This window comes from Macrobrachium nipponense, chromosome 26 (assembly GCF_015104395.2).
Source record: "Macrobrachium nipponense isolate FS-2020 chromosome 26, ASM1510439v2, whole genome shotgun sequence".
Taxonomy (NCBI): Eukaryota; Metazoa; Arthropoda; class Malacostraca; order Decapoda; family Palaemonidae; genus Macrobrachium; species Macrobrachium nipponense.
In genome coordinates this window covers 65,747,775-65,763,238 of record NC_087215.1, presented here as the reverse complement: position 1 = coordinate 65,763,238, position 15,464 = coordinate 65,747,775, and the positions used below count along the sequence as shown (strand labels likewise).

Here is a 15,464-nt window from a genome sequence, read left to right as displayed (position 1 = left end):
AAGCAAAATATATATCCATTAGAAGGAATAACTCCAGAAATCACCTAACCACCAAACAAAAAATAAATAAATAAATAAATAAATAAATCCAACCACATTGGTCAAAAAGGGAGCAACTGCTTTAAGAGATATTATTTAAATCCTTTTCAGCATTTTTGAAGAACCCACTAGTCACGTGACCCTTAAACACCTTCGTCATAATCAAGAAGAGCATTTAGCCACAAGGCAAGGGAAACAAAGATCCGCAAGACATTTCGCTTTTACTCTACGGCTTGTAAAAATTGTCTGAGAATAAAGGCGAAAGATCTTGCACTCGGTTATATCACTTTCCTCGTGGCCAAATACATTGTTTATATTTCAGATCGCGCCGTTATTCCCATGTAAGGGAGGTTGTGTTTGTGTGTGGGTGGGGTGTGTGTGTGTGCTGTGTGTGTGTGGTGTGTGTGTGTGTGTGTGTAGTACAAAAGTCCAATTAAAACACTCGGGTTTAAGACTATATTTCGGTGGACTGACTCCCACCTTTATCAAGTAGTAAATGACAGAAGAAGTTGCATTGGCAAAAAATTTTGCCAATGCAACTATTTCTGTCATTCACTACTCGATAAGGGTGGAAGTCAGTCCACCGAAATATAGTCCTTACCTTTAAACCAGAGGGTTTTAATGGGCCTTTTGTCCTTGAGACGTATCCTGTTTTTACAGAAGAATTTATTTAAATATATATAATATATATATATATATATATATATATATATATATTATATATATATATATATATATATATATATAACTGTACATATACATAGTATATATAAATAAATGTATAAGCCACGAAGGAAAAATAAACAACGGAGTTTCCGCAAGATCTTTCGACCTTCGACGTCCTTTACTTAGCAGTTTATCAAGTTCCAAACTTTCGTGATTCAGTTATACACATAGTATATATGTTCGGATGCATATATACACATACACAGTTATTTATAGCGTGTTTGTGCGTGGCTTGAAATACAAACTTAAAAATTACTTATTGAATGTAAAAGGTGGATGAAACTAATAAGTAAAATTGTGCTTACCTGAATCATTATACAAATGGCGACGATGCCGTGCGCTCGCGAGACAGCGTCAGAAAAGTTATTGAAAAGTTGTGAGTTATACCCGTAGATTTGTATCTGGAAGGGAAGCATTTCCATATTAATGAACTGGTCCTAAAAACTAAGAATCCAATGTTAAGCTGACTATTATTATATTAATTAATAGATATGGACATTTTTATATAGTTTAATATAATGACAAATGTAAGGTAAAAATTTCAATACCTCATTACTGAGTTTTCTAACTATATTCTGAATATTTTAGAATTTAGATAATCAACATAACAATCCTACCAGTATATATCTCATGCAATAGACAAATTATATTGCCTTATTATATCAAGCATAATCATAATCGTCAACGATAATAATTATACCTATGTATTTCACCATCTACCACGATTCTCCCTCACTTTTGTATATCAATGCTGATAACGATTCCTGTGTATGGTCTCTACAAATGACATTCAAACTGATAACATTGGAACCACCGCGGAATATTTTAATGCAATACTCCCTGAGCGGTTTTATCATTCGAAAACTTTTTACCTGGAAAACTTCTGGTATCAAAATGTCGATCTCAAATACCGCAACTTCTCTCCGACGTAAAAGACAAAAAACAAAACACACACACAAAATTTTTTTTGAATCTGGCAAGTTGTATCTCACTTTGGAATGGGACATGTATCACTTATAATCACCTTTGCTTCATTCTTTTCACAGCTTCTCATGTTTTCTAATTATTTGTGGTGAATATAAATATGAGATCGTTTGCACAGGTCAAATTTGCCACTAATCATATTCAGAATAGTTTGAATTTAACTTCTTTAGAAAGAGAGAGAGAGAGAGAGAGAGAGAGAGAGAGAGAGAGAGAGAGAGAGAGAGAAATCTCACCTCTGCTGGGAAAGCTGATCCATTTACGGTGTGTTCAGAGCCCATATAATCCTTCGAGCCGAAATGAAGCTGAACTTGCCCAACCTGTGCGCGGAGAAAATGGGGTATAAAATTAGTTATAAAAACAGCTTTGTGTAGCCATTTCATGGCTTCTAAATTTTCATATCTATTCCTTCTCCCTCACTATAGCATTTATTTAAGAAATAGCCGACAAACATTAATTAAGATAGCCAAAGAAGCTACGTATGAGTTAGGAATACATACATACATACACAAAATATACACACATACACAGGAAATATATCCATACAGACAGAACATACACGTATATACAAAATATACGGAAGTAAGTATATATATATATATATTATATATATATATATATATATATATATATATATATATATATATATATATACAGTCTTATTGGTACAAAAATATAGCACGTTAAAAATTACTTCCTTAGATACAATTCCTACACGTTATGCCTTAATTTTATGGAATATCATCATCGGTTACAAGTCTACATATTTAGGTTGCCTGCACATCTTCCCTTTCCTGTACAAACAAAATATGTACTTGATAGAGGCAAAGGCACGATCTCGCACAGTCTTGTGGCTATGTCGATTTTCCCTTGAATATTTTTGTCATGCTGCACCATTTACCTTCTCTTATATATATATATATATATATAATATTATATATATATATATATATATATATATTTAATTATTTAGGGTTTTACGCTCTCCAGTGTATCTGTATACTTTTCCCACGAACATTGACAAATAATAGAAATATTACATGGGGCAAAAACCTCGTATTACATAGTTTACAGACATGTATTCATATCAATATATAGAAAACCACATAAGAACAGGTATTCGTCTCCTCTGGGTACCTGAGCGTGACTGTCCTTGCGTGGTAGAAATAAAAGGAACACAGGTCGACGCAACAGACGGAAAAATGTAATGCTTTCTCGCTAATCAAATACAGACCTACGAGGAAAGTACATAAAAAAAAACAAATTCGTTCATATTCCTGATAGACTGCAGTGCCTTTGAAAGAAGCTTTGCTTTATGAGATCACGTTCAGATGTTACCATTTAATTTCTGTTTGCCATTTAATAGAAAGGTCGATATTGCCTTAAATGCGTTGGAGATTATCACTGCTTGGTCTACACATTCTAGACCTTGCATTACGTGTAGAGGAAGAACCGCCTGGGAGTGAATAAACTGTCATAAAAAAATTAAAAACTTTTCTCCAAGTTTAACCTGATCCTCATTTACACAATTGTAGTTGGCTAAAATTGCGCCCAGACTTCAGAGTACATCTAAACACTGAATTTATGTTATTTTATGATTAAACATATATATATATATATTCAAGAAATGTATCTAAGCAGCAAGTTCCACATTTACTGAGAACTTTACTCAAGAATGCATGTAAACGTGGAATATAACATTTCTATCAACCTCTACCTTATCATGCATGGTCTTCTTACATACAGTGGCGCATCTTAAACGTGAATTGTATCTCTAAAACGTATTTAAACATTTAAACTTTAAGATCAAACGTACACTCAACATTGTATACAAGTACAATGGTATGCAAATTGGCACAGCAAAAGACTTACACTAACAGACTAAAATCCAAAAAAATAAATAAATAAATAAGGAATAGGCCATTCTTACAAAAACAATTCCATAAGCAAATTGGCACTACAAAAAAAAAACTTACACTAACAGACTGAAATCCAAAAAAAAAATAAATAAATAAATAAATAAGGAATGGGCCATTCTTACAAAACAATTCCATAAGCAATGTCTCCTTACACACACCGGCGTATCTTAAACGTGGGTTGTATCTCAAAAACGTATTTAAACATTTAAACTTTAAGATCATACGTGCACTCAACATTGTATAAAAGCACGACGGTATGCAAATTGGCACAACAAAAGACTTACACTAACAGACTAAAATCCAAAAAAAATAAATAAATAAATAAGGAATGGGCCACTTCTTACAAAAACAATTCCATAAGCTTCATTTAAAGCAACGTCTCCTTCGCTGCGTTTCTTGGCGCCTTATAGCCAACAAATACAATATTCAACTTGTGCATTTTTACGCAAATTAGGTTACCGATGCCTGGGCATCCCACGTAACATAAGTCGGCGCGTGGAAAACAAACTGAAATGAAATTGAGCGAAGTATGCATCACGATTATGGAATCCGCGGAGACCGAAATAACTCGAAACGAAGAATGTCGCATTCGCATGGGAAATCAGAGCAAAAGCGGGAGGCCTTATGCAAACGGTGGGAGGTGGAAATGCAGCGCGGGTGAAGGAGATGACGTAGAGGGAATAAAATAAACCTGAGACGGAAGGAAGCCATTATGAAGAAAGATGCTAAACAAGGCAGCTCCTTTTTTTTTTTTTTTTTTTTTTTTTTTTTTTTTTTTTTTTTTTTTTTTTTTTTTTTTTTTTTTTTTTTTTTTTTTTTTTTTAAGAAGTGTTTAATCTAACCTATCCACGAGGCGGACTTGCGCCCCAATACGCACATAAGCGTAATTCCATTTTGCGTACGTGCGTTAGTCTGGTTTACCGGGATCTCTGAAACCTTAATATAATTGTCTTAAGTTTTTTATTTAAAATCAAACCTTGGTATTTGAGCACAATCACGCTACGTTCCATCTCAATTACGAAAAAAAAATCACGCTACATTTCTATCTCAACAACCAAATAGCCTTTGTATAAGGGCAAAAATAAAAAAAAACATCACGCTAGATTTCTATCTCAGTGACAAATAACCTTAGTATAGAGGGCAAAATCACGCTAATATTTCAATCTCAATTACAAAAAATAAGAAAAGAAAAAAAATTGGTATTAGGACAAAATCACGCTATATGACAATGCGTGAGAAAGATTTACATTACAATAAATGAATAAATACGACGTCACTCACCCTGTACCTGTAGGAAAGTGGACCACCGGTGATGTTGAGGGGCGCGTTCCTATGGTGCCTCGAGCGACCGAAATCCCCGGTGCCGTCAGGGACGGAATCGCCGCCCAAGCTCGGGTCTAATCCTCCCAAGCTGTTGGGGAGGGTATTGAGCCCATGCCCGAGCGGAATGCTGGGTCCGACGTCTATGCTGTTGCCCGCAGTCATCCCACCGGCGATGCCCATCCCGCCGGCGAGTTGTTGAGCGGGGTCTTCCTCTTCCTCGTCGACGGTGAACACGACGCTGTGGCCCGTGTTGTTCACCACGCCACTCACCTGGGGAAGGAGAGAGAGAGAGAGAGAGAGAGAGAGTGAGAGACTTTAAAAAGACAAGTCGGGTAACCTACAGCACAGACATCAAAAACAAGCGGAACAGATGTTGGTAAATAATGGACAACTCTAACCAATATTGGCCAATGGTTCGTTCTGCTCTTAGAATGGAATGGAATATAGAGTTTGGGCCAAAGACCAAGCAACGGGACCTATAAGGTCATTCAGCACTGGAAAGGAAATTGCAGAGTAGGCAGGTATGAAATGTGCAACGGGAGGAAAGCCTCGCTGTTGCACTCTGAAATAATTGTTAGGAGAGGGTGGAAAGTCAGATGGAAGAAAGAGAATATGAAAGGAGGTACAGTAAAAGGAATGAAAGCGGTTGGAAATAGGGGTCGAAGGGACGCTGCAAGGAACCTTCAGTAATGCCTACAGTGCACCCCGTGAGGTGCACTGACGGCACTGCCACCCCACCCCTACGGGGTTCTTCACTTTGAGTCGTTGACTTAAGCTGGCCTCACACTAGGCATTTTTTTCTCGAGCAGCGAGCCGTTGCTGCCGAGAATGAAATACCGGGAGCTTTTAGCTCGAGATTCTTGCTTCCGAACAGGACGGGAAGCAGCCAGCACGAGCCGCGAGCCACAGCATAGTGTAAACAAACAAGATGGCTGCTGCTGATAGGACGTACTCTCCTGAGCCACTCTTGAACCCACAAACGTTTTTTGTTACTCTTGCATTCACGTAAGTTTCCGAGAAATAAACCACTGCAGCGCATCTTGCAACAGTCCGACAATTTCTGGGGCGCCACGATGATATCAGATGATCAGTTTTGTTTACTTTTCCTACGGCTCCTCGAAACCACGAGTTCCTAGTGTGACGATACAACACTTTTGCTCGCGAGCATCGGCTGGATGCTGGCCAAAACCACGAGCAAGAAATGACTAGTGTGATACCAGCTTTATTATCAACTTGTTTGCGATATTTACGAGATAAGTTTCCGACAGGTTCCGATGTAGTGTGGACGAACCATCAACGAACGATACCAATTAGTCCGGCAATTAAAAGACTTCTCTTTACTTAAATGCTTAATAAACAAAAACACAAATAAAAAAACAAAGACAAACAAACCCCAAGTGGCAGCTACCAACAACCTCAGGTCATTCTGGTGCACTTGCAGCATAAAAGACCGAGATTGCATATATGAAAATCTTATAAATAAAATAAGGCGAAACCGCAGAAACAATCCAATATGACATCAACGTCAAAGGTAATTATGTCATTCAATGTACTTAATTTTATACAGTCCCTCGCGCTTCACAGCTACGTTACTTTGGCCTAAAGACTGACATCTGTGGCACCCGGGTGACACTGTAACGAACGTTTCAAACGGCCCCAGTAAAAGGATCGACCAGACGTGTATATCAAGCCCCTTCGCTGCGTGCGATTGTTGGTGCGTCCACGCTACGGCCCATGTCAGTAAATGGCCACTTATTTTTGGAAACCTCTGCATGCGGTTTGATTGAAACTTCGATTCACTTTATATGTGGCTTCGTATCCCACACCAAATGTCATATTTTTTTTTTACTTGCCTTTATTTGTCGGAGCTCAAATTTCACAAGTTAAGTAGCTACATCATTCCGTTAATAAATACGATATGAATTTCGTTCATGTTACAAGCCCTCTTCATCAAGGATCACTACTCGCAGTTTTCTGGAATGATTTCGCTTGGGTAATAACTGCTTCTTCCGGCGTATTGCTTCAGAAATGTGTGAAATATAATACAGCAATAAAATACTATGGTCAAATCTCTTATCACTGGGCAATCTGTAGCACGTTTAAGCACTTCTGTGTCGTAAGGGGGTCTATCTTTTAAGTCTTCGTGCTTCCATTCTGCCCGACACACGGGGCGACGCCGAATTTCCGTGAGATATCACAGCTAATAAATTTAATCCTCTTGTCAGTGCGTAAGATATATATAACGCATTTAATGGCCATGACAGCGTGAATCTATACAATGACCTGAATGAACGAAACCAGAAAATTGTGACAAAATGACTGGAAGGGAGGGAGGCAGGTAAAGCGACCGGAACAGCTTCCACAAAAGACGAAGGGCCATAAAAACAGTCCCCTATAATTGGCAATTAAAGCTACAGCCGTTGGGAGTAACGACGTTTGACTAACAGCAAATGCCGTCAATTACGAAGAAGGGGCGTTCAGCAACTCCCTCTCGCAGTGATTTATGTCTGAATCAAGCCGCGCGCGGGAGGTTGAGACAAATGACCGCATAAGATGCGCCGGCCTTCTTTTCTCTCTCTCTCTCTCTCTCTCTCTCTCTCTCTCTCTCTCTCTCCCAAACCTACAAAGATTTCAATCAAAATCCTGATGAGGAAAGTCAAGAGTGATGATTATAACGATGATGATTATGATTAGGATAATAATGAATGGACGTGGATATTCAGTAATGGAAAAAGAATAGAATATTGAATTTAGGCCACAGGCCAAGCGCTGGAACCTGCTATAAAGGCATTCAGTACTGAAACGGAAATTGACAGCAAAAAGGGTTTGGTAGCTGTAACAGGATGAAAACCTCAAAGAATATGAACGGAGGTGCAGTAAAAGGAATGAAAGGGGTTGCCGCTAGGGGCCGAAGAATAATGAGGAGGATTGAGAATGAATTGGATAACGGGGGATAAGATATAGGAGATAGATGCGGGATGTCAATGGTCTCCTAGTGTCACCTTAAACAATGACCAGCAACTCAAAATAGAAAATCATCGGGAGGAAAAATGAGGAAAGCGATGCACCAATAAATCGCAAATATTTCGATGTTCTTGTGAAGGAGTGATGTTACTGCCATGGAAAACAGAGCATAGAAAGTTCCGGGTCTTAAAACCTGATAACATTTCCCGGGATTTCAATGCAGGATCTGACGTGAATATAATTTTCCTTTACCCTTCTCTTGCATGTACAAACATCATTGTCCCATCATTAATCTAAACAATGTGCCTTGTTCTATCACATACGTTAGGTATTAAGATATGCATTAAATTGTAACAGAAACGTCTGGCGCCCCACACAAACACACACACACACACTATATATATATATATATATATATATATATATATATATATGTGTGTGTGTGTGTGTGTGTGTGTGTGTATGTATGTATGTATATACAAACATACATATATATATATATATATATATATATATATATATATATATATGTATATATATATAGTATATATAGTTTTATATATTTTATAATACATATATGTATATATATTACACATATATAATATATATACATATATGTATTATATGTATATATATTATATATATATACATATATATATATAATGATGTACATTCTAAATTGATCTCATTCGTTTGTTTTCTTATTTTGCTCTTGGAAATCATATATATATATATATATATATATAGTATATCTATATATATATATACATATATATATATATATACGCCAACTTTGGAATGATGTACATTCTAAATGATCTCATTCGTTTGTTTTCTTATTTTGCTCTTGGAAATCAATATTATATATATATATATATATATATATATATATATATATATATATATATATATATATATATATATATGTGCATATATAAATATATAGTATATATATATATATATATGTATATGTGCATATATATATATATATATATATATATATATATATATATATATATACTATATATATATATATATATATATATGATTTCCAAGAGCAAAATAAGAAAACAAACGAATGAGATAAATATAGAACACACATCATTCCAAAGTTGGCGTTAAGGTGAAAACGAAACTGAAATTATTAATAAAAAGCTGATAAAAACAAAAAACAAAACAAAAAAAGTCGTTATGAGAATGAAAGAAGTCGCCGAAGATCGAAGTCAGGAAAATTCATTTGTCTCAACAGAGGCTCTCTTCGGAATGCAGGAATATGAGTTTCCCTAATCCCATCTAATCGCGAACTTAATTAAGATCTAATGTGAGGGAAACGATTTTCTTTTTCTTTTCTTCTTTTTATTACTCTCTCGTTAGGCTATTTCGATGCTGATCATCACTATTCTCGGTTTCTCCTTTTTTTAAAATTTTCTGTTAAAGGAAAAACGATTGGGGTCGGCTTTGTCTGTCCGTCTGTCCGTATTTTTTCTGTTCGCACTTTTCTTGTTCGCCCTCACATTCTTTAACGCTGTTGAGGCTAGAGGGCTGCAAATTGCTATTTTGATCATCCACCCTGCAATCATCAAACATAGCAAATTGCAGCCCTCTACCCCCAGTAGTTTTTATTTTATTGAGGGTTAAATTTAGCCATTGTCATGCTTCTGGCAACGATATAGGAAAGGCCACCACCGGGCCGTTGTTGAAAGTTTCGTGTGCCGCGGCTCATACAGCATTAGATCTTGATTACCGAAGGGCAGATCTATTTTCGGTGGCCTTGTTGGCTATACGGTGTAGCGGCTATATATAAAGAAAACGTGTTTATTATAACCAGCGATCTCTCTCCGGATCCTGTATGTATTTTGAACGGGCGGTGGGACAGTATTAATTGAAACGTCGTTCAAATAAAAAAAAAAGTCTGCTGTAGAGAAATAAGAGAGATATCTAATAACAATGATTCAGGTAACTCTATTTTCTTGCGGATTATTTGATATTCACCCTCGAATTCAATTTTACGTCGATCCTATGTTATGAAAACCTTTGGCACTTCCGTGGCAACAAAGAAAGTGTAGGCGTTTCCATTCTCTCTTTTTTTATTACTCTCTCTCTCTCTCTCTCTCTCTCTCTCTCTCTCTCTCTCTCTCTCTCTCTCTCTCTTTTCATTTCCCGTGATGCAATGCGCCAAACCATTCCTATCGCGTTATTGGGGAGCCAAAAGAAGATATCTTTGCCGAAAAAAAAAATGCTTCTACTACATTTCCATAATAAAAAAGAAATGTAGGTATGGATGCAAAATACTCCAGACGTGAAGGATAATGTATGTCATGCGATCGAGGTGAATATTGTTTTAGACTCTCATCGACCAACTCCGAGAAATGCAAGGGGGAAGTGATAGATGGATGGTTTGGCAGATAATTTCAATTTGACGCTAAAACTGGGTCCTCTCCAGACGACTAGGTGGTGTTATTTCATACGACGTTCCTTCGAAAACAAGGACGCAAAATGTATTTTGTGAGCAGCCTAGCTGAAAAGAAAAACATTATAGTAATGTAGCTGATAAATAAAGTAAGCTACGTTTCAGTGTGGTATTATTATTATTATTATTATTATTATTATTATTATTATTATTATTATTATTTTATTATTATTCATAAATATCCCATAATACCAAGCGTCACTAAAGTGGTGAAGAAATCCACAGTGGATTTCATTATTATTATTATTATTATTATTATTATTATTATTATTATTATTATTATTATTATTATTATTATTAAAACATTGCTGCTATGTTTTTAATTATTATTTCTGATGAAGACAAAACTAAAAGTAAAATTCCCTCGGAGATTATTAATATGTTTTTTTATTCAATCCAATTTACTATAGATAGTCATTGTGTTCATTTCAAAGGCGATAGGCAAGTAGACCAGAGGGACACGACAGCACACACAAAAACAAAAACTAAAAAAAACATGAAGGCCATTCGTTGCCTGATGCCTACTATGTCTGAAGACATGACACAGCGCAGCATTAAGCAGGCAATAACTATGATTCCCGTTCGATGCTCGTCTTCAATTAATACGGGTTAATGGCTCGATAATCGGCATTGCCTTTAAAAATGCGCCTTAGTTAATCATAGCCATCTGTCATTTTGGGGGGGCAATTAGCGTCACTCTGAATTTGAATAGCCCTCTGTTTCCTCGCAAGCTAACTACCGTTATTTGGAGCTGGTATCTGCGTGTGCATGGACTGGCTAGTCATTCTCTCTCTCTCTCTCTCTCTCTCTCTCTCTCTCTCTCTCGTCTCTCTCTTATCTCTCGTCTCCCCTCCCTCTCCTCCTCTCCTCTCTATATATATATATATATATATATATATATATATATATATATATATATATATATTATATTCGTAGGATGCACTCCCTTCCTTATGAATTTGCATCCATACTGACTTTTCAGTACATTTTAAAGGTTTTATTTGTTGTTTATTATTTTTTTTTTTTGGGGGGGTGGGGCGAAAATTCCGAAGCTTCCATAAAATTTCGCAAGTCTGCAACTTTGAAGTTTTGTAACTCACCCCCCCCACCCCCCCAACCCCCCAACCCCGAACAGCCCAGAACCCCTTTGTTTGCGAGCGCTCATAACGATCGCTACGTCGGATTTTTATCCGTGGCAGATTTTATTCCTTGTTTTATGGAAGGGAATAACTCGAGTGTCGAAACCTACATCTGTCAAAATGGCGCCGTGCCCTGCTAGAGTTTACATTCGCTAACTTCCCTTAACAACCCCGCCATTAAAACTTTGATTCCGGCGAAGTTTCTGCGTTTGTTTTCATACCCTTGAAAGTAATGCTTTACGTTCCCTCGCTAAAAACAACGACCCACCGCCGCCGCCGCCGCTGCTGCTGCTGCTGCTCTTCCTTGTGAAGTCCTGCGTGCATCCCGCCGAATAAATTGAAACGAGCTGTGTCTTGTTGAATAATTTCCGTTCTCTCTCTCTCTCTCTCTCTCTCTCTCTCTCTCTCTCTCTCTCTCTCTCTCCAAAGTCTGATGCTTTCCTTTCATTGTTGTTGCAAGGCTCTCTTTACCTCCTCTTGCTTCTCCCTAATGAACACCACATTATTCTTTGGAAACTTGAATTCCAAGCCAATGGCCCCTTTGGGGGGCTTGTTCAATAAGAATAGGCTCAATCTTCTCAATAATAATAATAATAATAATAATAATAATTGAATTGCAAGCCAATGCCCCCTTTGGTGGGCTTGTTCCATATGAATAGGTTCCATCTTCTCAATGATAATAATAATAATAATAATAATAATAATAATAACAATAATAATAATAATAATAATAATAATAATAATAATAATAATAATAATAATAATAATAATTGAATTGCAAACCAATGCCCCCTTTGGTGGGCTTGTTCCATATGAATAGGCTCTATCTTCTGAAAAATAATAATAGTAATAATATAATAATAGGGATTGAATTCCAAGCTAATGCCCATTTGGTGGGCTTGTTCCATATGAATAGGTTCCATCTTCTCAATAATAATAATAATAATAATAAGTGTGCAATAAGCGTGGATTCATAACTGAACAAGCAGTAACAATTGTCTTCACTGAGAATCCACAGTAGGTTAAATAACACATATATGAAGGTGGCCTTACAAAGAACGCTAACCTTTAATATCAACCTATTTACATCCTCAGTATAAAAAAACTTAAACTATCTAACCCACTAAGCAAATTTTTACAAGCTACTGAAACAAGGCGTGATCCGACCTCCAGCTTACTCAGGGCGCATGCTAAAACCTACGGTCAGACGGAGCGGTGTTTCATCAGCGAAAATTAAAATAGATACACTATATTTTGTGATAAATAATTGTTCTGTATTGTTTAACATGCACATTACTTTTTTTTTCCACTCTAATAAATAAATCACAAATATCCTATCTTAAAATTCCTGTGTCTTTAACTCAACGCGAAGCACCTTTTTCAGATCTTTTTAGGTTTTTCCACAGACCTTTCCTACAACCCCCACCAAGAACAACAACACGAAGAACAACAATAACCAGAACAATGCCCGAACACGGTGCTAAATCAAGAGCCAAGACGTCACAAAGAGATATGGAAAAACTGACATCTAAGAATATGTCCGGGAATAAATGAAAGACGTTTATGACATCAAACACAGTCTTGATATCAGAGAACTTGCTATTCAAGATATCCATACACTGTGAAATAAATGAAAGGAACAAATGAAGGGTTGAAATGGTGGCTTCCAGTAATAAACAAGGAGCAAGATGATGATGATGATGATATATTTTCCATCCCAAGGACTGGAAAGTTGGAACGAGTCTGAACGGTAAAGAAGCGTCGTTAATCACCATAATTAATAAGATTATGAAAAGGAAAAATGTGGGGAATGAATAAAAAAAAAAGAAAACGGCGATAACATCTCCCATTGAGAAAAAAAAGAAAGTAAAAAAAGAGAAGAGGGAAGTTTTATTGGGTACTTGGGCCATAAATCTCCCTCTTTGCAATCAAGACGTCGTTTCACACGACGAAATCTGGGGATCGGACGGCAATTCGCATGCTTATGGTCACTCCGGCAGCGCGGACTGATTGCCGAACATCGGGGCCGTCTCGCAGGGAACTTCTTTAATCACGTCTTCTTTCGCGCCTGAGGGCCGAGTAGTAGTAGTAGTAGTAGGAACACCTTTGGAAAATCCTTCTGCATGATGATCACAATTCTGGGTTCAGACTTGTGCTACTTATGCTGTTAATAACACGAAAGACTTCTTGACTTGCACAGTTGCTATCAGTTTTAATCGTTTATCTCTAATGCTAGTTAATATCTCCATCCTATTTATCTCTCTCTCTCCTCTCTCTTCTCACCTTCTCCTCTCTCTCTCTCTCTCTCTCTCATTCTCTCTCTCATCTCTCTCTCTCCTCTATATATATATATATATATATATATATATATATATATATATATATATATATATATATCACACGAGTATATGGACGTAAAACAAAGGTACCTCCTACAGGGCTTCCAGACGGTACGTAACTTCCCTAAGGAGTTGTACTCGCCGTCTCGACCCTCTGTTACATTAGGCCTAACATCGCCAGGTTTACCGGTATGCAAACAAAACACAAATTGAAGCAATAACTCAAATGACGAGAAAAATAACAGGAGGGGGGGGGATCAAGCTATATTTTGCAGCAAATCATATCTCAACATAATACTCTTAAGATCTCCTCACACAGTCTGGAAAACAGATTCGTCATTTAGGACACACCCGGATTAGCTTCCAAGAAAAGCTCCACTTGTAATCGCCCCCGGTCCCCAACCCCGCCGAAAAAAATACTTTTAATTATTTTACCACCCGTCTTTTCCTAACATAATTAAATATATAACCGCAGCCACCGAAAGTCTGAGGGATTCATTTCTGTGCCCTGGCAAACTGCTGGTCAACAGTGGGTCAGAATTCTTAGCGGAATGTTGCCAAAGCACGATAATAAAAGTAGGATTATTCCCTCCCTCCGGCTTTTATCCTCCTCTATCGTTTTCACTGAGTACTGGAAAATCAACTGCGGTTGTTTACACATAAAGTACGTTAAACAATTTCAAGTTCTGGTATGCATTAACAACATTAACGAACGCGCAAGAATGTTACTTGAATAGTTTTTTTTCTTCATTTTTTGAACTCTGTATATTCAATATCTCCTTAAAGAATAGGACCTAAATCTTCTATTGTGTTTATATTTCATTTTTCCTGACTACTGGAACTGGTAATTACAATGGTCTTCTAGAAGCCCTCCACTCTTAACCTACTGATACACATAACATACATACACACATATATAGTACGTGTGTGTTTGTGTGCATAAGTGCATTTGTATACATACCAGTAGGGTAAACTCTAGAAATATCAAAATAAGAAAGCTTAAATATGCTTTCAAAATAGATTTACCACACGACAAAATCTAAATTATAGATAGTAGTATTACAATTATTCTCATGGAAAGCAGTGCGTTTTTTGTCTTCAATGTCTAGCATGGAGTTATACGTCTTGGAAAACAAAGGCCTTACAAACGTTCTCTCTCTCTCTCTCTCTCTCTCTCTCTCTCTCTCTCTCTCTCTCTCTCATGGATCTTTCCTGTAGCGTAGCATTTTGTCTTAAATTTTACTGAAAAACTGCAACACACGGCGCGCACACACAACACACACACACACACACACACACACACACACACACCCGTGTGTACTTAGTTTCAAAAATTCAAAAAATCCTACTTTAACAACAAATTTATCATTTGAACCCACTCTCCATCTTGACGACATCAGCTTGGCCTTTTCTCCTGACCCTTACTCCGAACAAAAACAAATAACTTTCCCCCCACAATCATCCCATTCCTTATTTTTCTTACTCTCCTCCTACATTCCCTCTCCTATCCTTTCCCAAATCTTTCCTCGAAGCTCCTTCCATTATTTGAAGTTCTTCTCTTTCT

The 15,464-nt window shown here is 36.9% G+C and overlaps 1 protein-coding gene across 3 annotated transcripts in view; it reads right to left on the bottom strand.

Moving 5' to 3' along the window:
- Positions 1 to 15,464, bottom strand: part of LOC135200354 (carbonic anhydrase-related protein 10-like) — a 535,334-nt gene that overhangs the window by 226,646 nt on the left and 293,224 nt on the right. For all 3 annotated transcript variants that reach the window (XM_064228945.1, XM_064228943.1, XM_064228944.1), the window contains 3 exons: positions 4,947 to 5,258; positions 1,983 to 2,066; positions 1,071 to 1,166 (listed from right to left, as the gene is read on the bottom strand). In XM_064228945.1, the coding sequence (XP_064085015.1) occupies positions 1,071 to 1,166; positions 1,983 to 2,066; positions 4,947 to 5,258 (492 nt within the window). The remainder of the gene's footprint in view (positions 1 to 1,070; positions 1,167 to 1,982; positions 2,067 to 4,946; positions 5,259 to 15,464) is intronic.